At 41.3% G+C, this 8,047-nt stretch overlaps 1 protein-coding gene across 1 annotated transcript; it reads left to right on the forward strand.

The window, feature by feature from the left end:
- Positions 1–2,158: 2,158 nt before the first annotated feature.
- On the forward strand, positions 2,159–7,388 carry LOC308159138 (butyrophilin subfamily 1 member A1-like; the record flags this gene model as incomplete). Its single annotated transcript, XM_080532891.1, has 2 exons — positions 2,159–2,957; positions 7,366–7,388. 2 exons carry the CDS (start codon positions 2,159–2,161, stop codon positions 7,386–7,388), a joined length of 822 nt encoding a protein of 273 aa, XP_080389017.1.
- Positions 7,389–8,047: the final 659 nt, after the last annotated feature.

The raw sequence follows: 8,047 nt of genomic DNA on the forward strand, positions 1-8,047 counted from the left end.
ATAAGTGTGTCTCCAAAATGCTTAATATGCCACTCAAGGCTTTCAAAAAAAAACACCCGCAGGCGATAATTTTGAACTGGTGGGGAATCGACTACGACACCAGTTTGCAGTTCATTCACCAAAATCTCTGCCTAGGCTACTAACAGAGACACGCGCCTATTAACTTAACAAGGCACCCCCTGTCAATCAAGGCAACAAGCCATGGGAGTCGCACCACAAGTAATGATGAACCACAATGTTTTAACTATCAATTAAGCAAAAAAGTACCGGGTAGAATTCAATAGAAAAAAAAGCAATATTTACTTACCAAAAGGTGATCAAAAATAATGCTAGAAAAACGAAAACGGACGAGCCCCCAATTTGTCACGGCCAGGCTCATGACCATGACAAAAACGGGAGACACACACGCGATCTTAAAGTAAATGATAAGAAATGTTTTATTATAACTAATAGAGGCCAATAACAATAATAAGATGAGGTGTGGTAGTCAGTAAATCAGTGGTGTAATGTGAGTGTAGTGGAAAGTGGTGAGGTGAGTGTTGCATGGTGTGAAACAAGGAACAAACAAATAAGACAAATAATGGTGCCTAGAAGGGGGCCTCAATACTGAGGCCTGCATAGATCTTTTATGCCCTGGATCCTGGAACCAGGTGGGGCACAATCAGCTGTCCACCAGCTGACCTGCATTCTGCTGATTAGTAACCCTGTCCAGCAGGAGTACTCTCTGCAGACAGGGAAACAGATGTTTATTACAGGCCAGGACACAATATGGGGCCAGGGCCGTCACAATACATATATACTGATCATCACAATCAGACTGGAAACATATATACTGATCATCACAATCAGACTGGATACATATATACTGATCATCACAATCAGTCAGAAACGCTTTTATTACGTACTGGACAAGAAGACAAGGGTCAAACTATTTGGATTTGATTCCTCAACATTGACATGCAGCATTCAGATACAGGGAAAAACACAACAGTAACACAGTAATAATAATAACAATAATAATAATAATAACTTTTATTTGTATAGCGTTTTTCCTGCAAACGTTGCAGCTCAAAGTGCTCCAATCATTATATAATCATCATTTCATTATTTAGTAATTTAAAGGCAATATTTTGATGGGTTTATAGTCTTGACTTGAACATATGTGCTGAGGTTGCATCCCTAATGTAAACTGGCAGTGCATTCCACAATCTGGGTGCATAAAATGAGAATGCAGCCTCACCAAATCTCTTCTTTTGTACATGTGGTACACAGAGAAAACCAGCGTCAGAAGACCTGAGAGCTCTACTGGGCTGATATGCAATATTCTGGTGCTATTCCAGCTTTATAAACAAGCAGAAGGATCTTGAAATCTATTCTGAACTTAACAGGAAGCCAGTGTAGAGTTTCTAAAATAGGAGTTATATGTGCTTGTCTGCTTGTTCTGGTTTTGGTTTGATGTGAGGCTCAAAGCTTAAGTCAGAATCTATAATCACACCTAGATTCTTAGCTTCATGTTTGCCGTTTGAAAGCAAGGTTCCCATGGTATTCGACAATTTGTCTTTTTGTGGTTTTGCTCCAATGACAAGAATCTCAGTTTTGTCCTGATTTAGTTTAGACAATTCTCTGAGCGAGCTGAGTGGATGTGAATTATCAGGCAATACTGGTATGTACAGCTAGAGTATCATCAGCATAACTATGAAAATGTACACCATGTTTTCTGATGATTCCACCTAATGGGATCATGTACAGGGAGAAGAGCAAGGGACCAAGAATAGACCCTTGAGGGACCCCACATGTGATATCAACATTATCAGAAACAGAGTCTCCCAGGACAACAGAGAAATGCCTACCAGCTAGATAAGATTTAAACCACTCTAATACAAGTCCTGAGAGACCAACACAGTTTTCTAAACAATGTATTAGAATACTGTGATCTACTGTATCAAAAGCAGCACTCAAATCTAACAAGACAAGAACTGATACACCACCAGCATCTATGATAAGTCTGAGATCATTTACAACCTTTGCAGTCTCAGTACTGTGGTTAGAACGAAAACCTGATGGAAACTTGTATTGCAATTGTATTGCAATTTTGCACGAACGGAGCTCTATAAATAAAGTCTGATTTCATTTCATTTGATTGTCTCTTGCAGGAACGATGGTGACTCTATCAGCGTGTCTGTGGACTCTCCTGCTTCTCCTACAGAGAGCAGGCTCTCAGAGGTTTACGGTTCACACTCCCTCACGTGTTGATGCTACGCGTGGTGATGACATCATCCTGCCCTGTCACCTCAAACCCAACATCAGTGCTGAGGACATGAGAGTGGAGTGGTTGAGACCCGACTTCTCAGACAATCGCGTCCATCTTTACCTTGACGGCAGAGACCAGAACTCAGATCAGATCTGGTCCTACAAAGGAAGGACATCGTTGTTTAAAGAGGAACTGAGGAGAGGCAACACCTCCTTGAAGCTGTCTAATGTCCAAGCTACTGATGATGGAACTTATAAATGCCTTATTCTGCTCCATAAGTTGATGTATGATGATTCTCCTATTCAACTCCATGTTAAAGCTGTAGGGTACCAGCCAGTGGTCTCCATTGAGGGACACAGAGAGGGGGGGATGGGTCTGCTGTGTGAATCTAGAGGCTGGCACCCTGAGCCTGACATGGTGTGGCAGGACAGTGAAGGAGTCCCTCTCTCTGCTGGACCTCCAGAGACACACAGAGATGGTGCGGGACTCTACACAGTCAAACGACATGTCATTGTACAGGAGACAAACACCAACAAGTACATCTGTAGAGTTCAACACAAGCAGACCAATGAGATGTTGGAGACAGAGTGTCACGTCCCTACTGAGCTGTTTGACCACACAAACCCCTGGAAAGTGTCCTTTGCTGTGGTCTTCATTCTGGCAGTTCTCACTGTGATTGGATCAGCTTCATTCATGTTCATGTTACGTAACCATGTTGTCAGTAGAGAGAGTAATGTCTGCAGTAGAGAGGGGGATGTTGGCAGTAAAGAGAGGGAAGTTGCCACTAGAGAGAGTAAGGTTGACATCAGAGAGAGTAAGGTTGACCTTAGAGAAACGAATGTTGACCTCAGAGAGTGTAACGCTTACACAAGAGAGGTTAATGTTGGCATTAGAGAGGAGGCTGTGGGCCTTAGAGAGAAGAATGTTGACAGTTGAGAGAAGGATCTCTGCCAACAAGGTCCATTTCAAGAACATTTCCTTGAGCAAAGGTCCGGAACATCATCAACATGTCTAGCTTGTGTTATGATTCAGTGCCATATATACACACACATATATATATACAGTATAAGTAGCCTAGTAGTTGTATCATCTTAAGTTTGATGTGAACACTGAACACACTTAAGTTTTTCTTTTATCTGCTGGTTCCAGAGCCTGACAGTCAAAGACAGGAATAGCCGTAACAGTATTGTAAAAATTGGAGCGAAACAGAGAGGAAGGCAGAAAGCATTTTAGCATCTCCGGGTCATGTTCTGGGGCCGGACCCAGTCTAAGACTTAGACCTAACTTTAATAAAGATAGACCCAGTCTTAGACTTAGATCTCACTTTAATAAAGATAGACCCAGTCTTAGACTTAGATCTCACTTTAATAAAGATAGACCCAGTCTTAGACTTAGATCTCACTTTAATAAAGATAGACCCAGTCTTAGACTTAGATCTGACTTTAATAAAGATAGACCCAGTCTTAGACTTGGATCTGACTTTAATAAAGATAGACCCAGTCTTAGACTTAGATCACCTATGAGTGACTAAAATAAGGCTGACTTAGATTATAGCCTGTCACGCAATGCATTCTAGGTAAAATAAGATACTTGACTGAAAAAAAAGCATGGTGGCCGAAACAGCTACACCCAGCTACACCTAGCTACACCCAGCTACACCTAGCTACACCTAGCTACACCCAGCTACACCTAGCTACACCCAGCAGCGGAAGAAAACGTATGAAGACGTATGTAGGCTAAGGTAAAGTTAGTATACTGCTCAGCAGTTTTAACCAGTGAAGTAGTTTACCACGCTGGAGTTACAACACAGCTCTTAAGTCAAGCTTAGCCAGGGGGGAAGGAGGCTAACTTTCTAAACTCAAAATAAGTCAGTATTATTTTTTATGCAACAGGCAGTCTTAAATAGACTGGTCTAACCTGAGAATATAAGACTAGTCTAAGGCTTAGACCAGTCTTAATCTATGTTTATAAGAATATAAGACTAGTCTAAGGCTTAGACCAGTCTTAATCTATGTTTATGAGAATATAAGACTAGTCTAAGGCTTAGACCAGTCTTAATCTATGTTTATGAGAATATAAGACTAGTCTAAGGTTTAGACCAGTCTTAATCTATCTTTATGAGAATATAAGACTAGTCTAAGGCTTAGACCAGTCTTAATCTATGTTTATGAGAATATAAGACTAGTCTAAGGCTTAGACCAGCCTTAATCTATGTTTATGAGAATATAAGACTAGTCTAAGGCTTAGACCAGCCTTAATCTATGTTTATGAGAATATAAGACTAGTCTAAGGCTTAGACCAGTCTTAATCTATGTTTATAAGAATATAAGACTAGTCTCAGGCTTAGACCAGCCTTAATCTATGTTTATGAGAATATAAGACTAGTCTAAGGCTTAGACCAGTCTTAATCTATGTTTATGAGAATATCAGACTAGTCCAAGGAATTGTCTCTGTTGCCATCGGGACACTGCTTTGCCTTGCCTGCATGTAGAAGAAACTAGCAAGCTGTTCCACTGGGACAGGCTAGCGATGCACTCTAGGCTATAGTGTGTATTCACTGATTGTTGAATTGTATTGTATTATTTCAAGGTATCCCAAGATACCCAATGATCTTCCTAGCTCCTGGTGCGCTTGTTGTTGTTGTTGTTGTTGTTGTTGTTGTTGTTGTTGTTGTTGGTATGTGGTGAGATGTTTTTCAGTTTTTCTGTGAACATGCTGCTCTAAAAGAATTTCCCCTAGTGGGGCTGTTACGGCCTTAGCGTGTGTGTGTGTGTGTGTGTGCGTGTGTGTGTGTGCGCGTGTGTGTGTGTGTGTGTGTGTGTGTGCGCGCGTGTGTGTGTTCTGTCTGTTTCCTGTGTTTCTCCCAGGTGATTGTCCTTCCTCCCTGCCTGTCTCCATGGTGACGGTGGAGGATAACAGTCTGGAAGAGACACTCAGATGGCTCCACAACTTGAGAGTTCTGTGTGGGGTTAAAGCTTAATCGGCCATGAGGGGTCATTTTGACCCCTGTGAGTAAAAGAAAAGTGTTATATCTTTGCACTCGATCACATTTCAGGAACCTCCTTTCATCACGTTTCCTAGATATGTGCGTTCTAAGTATCCTTACATTTTCAATATCACATCGGGATAAGCTAGTATAAAGCTATTTTGCTGTTCTTCTGTGTAGGAAGCAGGCTAATTTACAAGCGGACAACTAGTGGTCGTTGTGTGTAAATAGCAGGTTAGCATTTTAAAGAGGTTCTTTTAGTAGGTAAAAAGGCACGGCTGTTCTAGTGTTAAAGCTATAGTCTGTTACTGTGTTCTACTATAGTCTGTTACTGTGTGTTTGTTGCTAGATAGTTTATACTACCGGCCATAGTGTGCTACTGTGTGTTGCTTGTTAGCGTAAGCTACTGCTACTGCTAGGTTTAGTGTGTTGCTACCAGTGGCGGCTGGTGCTAAAAATTTTGGGTGGGGCACAGCAGTGTTTCCTCCAGGATCTTTGACATTAGTGGCGGGGGGGTCCTCTTTCGCGTGCACGATTTTTTTTCCGCCTGCACGTGCATAAAACGCACTGGCGCTCAAAACAAAGACGTAATTTCACTTTACCCACGCAATACCCACTTAAACATGTGTGAGGATACGTAACGGCGTTTTGTGACAGAACTTTCACTTTCATTCATGAAATTCACCCCGTCTGTGTTACTGTTTACACAAGTACAATCACAGTGTGACAGTCAGATGAAGCATTCGGTAAACAACAACAGCAAGGTAATGCTATCAGTTGAGTTAAAGAAAAACAGCTCTTACCTCTGAGGACACCAACATGAGCCGTGTTTACCCGTACCTCCGCCGTTCTGTTCGTGGTGATTTCAGAGGCAATAGATTATTTTTGCCCCGCGCATACGTTAGGTGCGAGGCTGCTCGGTTAACCCATTAGCGGGAACATTATTAGTTGCACAAAATAGGCTGATTTAATTGACCATGAACATCAGAGACAGACATTACGAATGTTCATTTAAAATACTCCGGAAGTCCGGAAAACCGGAAGTCGGAAGTCCTCAGCATAATGCATTGTCTGCAATACAACCGGTTATTCAGGACGCACATTTTTGCGCCCCGGCCTAGAAATAGACACAGCCAATTGGAGCGCTGCTACAGCTCACGTGTAAGCGAAAAGTATTCGGCCTGCCATAGACTGGCATTGACCGGCGCCCCGACTCCTCCCCTATGTATTTTAACAGTGAATTTTACACACACACAGATAAAATGTTTATTGTATTGGAGGATTTTTAATGAATGCTGATAGGCGCCGACAGAATATCAGCCGCATTTTGTGAATAAACAATGTTTATTTAAAAAAAAAACTTTTACAAATCGCAACTAGGAAGTGAAGGTGGGGAACTAGGAAGTGAAGGTGGGGGCGGCGCCCCAGCGCCCTCTATCGGCCAGCCGCCACTGGTTGCTACTAGTGTGTGTTTGATTTTGACTCCTCCTTACAAAGGAAGTGTGTTTTACTCTTCATTACTTGGCTATCTAACTTCTTTATTAATACTTATCCGCTCTCTCCTTTTTGGAGGATGTGATGGCAGAATTGTTATGCGTCATTGAAGGGTTTATAAATGCTTTATTTTGTATGGTATTCATTGAAAATGTTATTGATGTGTCTGTGATAATGATGTGCAGAATGAGCAGTTTTGGGTACTTTCCGCTTCTGCTAGTTTGCAAAGAACATCCTGTAGCTTAACCAGTCTTGTCTGTATGCATACATCTGTCTGCAGGACGCAACTGCTTATCTCAGAAAGGAGGCCGGTTTCCTGTCGCACGTGTGTGTGTAGGGGGGGGGGGGGGGGGGATATCGCTAGCTCTAGCGGTGGTAGATGGATAGCGCTAGCACTGATGCTGGTCTCAGCGGCGGTCCTGACCTTAACACTGCATAATTATGTTGAAAACAGGTTGCTTACTGTGACTGTGTCCTCCACACTGTCTAGAATTGTACCTTAGCTGCATGAAGCGACAAGTAATTTCAACAGCAGCGGAGTTTAGCAGACAGGAAGACTAGTTAGAAGAATAGTCATCATGTGACTTGGATGAGACATAGACCCCCACCCCCTCCCCAAATATTGTTTTTGCAGATCTGCACGATTCACGTGGATGACCTATTTTGAAGTAGAAACGGCTAATTTAGCAGAAAGGTGACAAGTTTGACCCCTGACTTAATGTTCACCTGGCCCTCTGCCCTGGGCTCACCTCACCTGACATACCTGTACTCTGTACTGAACTGAGACTTCTAGAATATTCTTAATATTCTAGACTTCTTAATATTCTATTCTATTCTATTCTATTCTATTCTATTCTATTCTAGAATATTAACACAAAACCTGTTTGATTCAAATTCAGACTATCTTTATTTCATCAACTCACCAATAAGGAATATATTAATTTCCATGACAAGAATTGAATTGAACAACATCTGTATGTAGTCAACAACTGGCCGTCAAATCAAATAAATAAAGTACAATTAAATCATATTTTTGTAACTTTTCACATTGAACTGGAGGGATTATAAATGATATTGATAAGTACTCGAATAATACATAAATGTTCCTTTCTCATTTCAAGTAAATTAAGGGCTGAATTGAAATGTAAAAATACATAAGAGTTTTTTTTTTTTTAATGTTTTTTAAATTTTAAATGTGCACCTTAAAATAAAGTCGTGATGCTGATATACATCTGCTTGAAGTTTTTACACAAGTCTTTGTTTTCCCTTTAAGGTTTCAGCTGCCACTCATGTACTCCTTGACAAACCCTCCGTCA

The sequence above is a fragment of the Nansenia antarctica genome (assembly GCF_963989245.1).
Source record: "Nansenia antarctica genome assembly, chromosome: 5".
NCBI lineage: Eukaryota > Metazoa > Chordata > Actinopteri > Argentiniformes > Microstomatidae > Nansenia > Nansenia antarctica.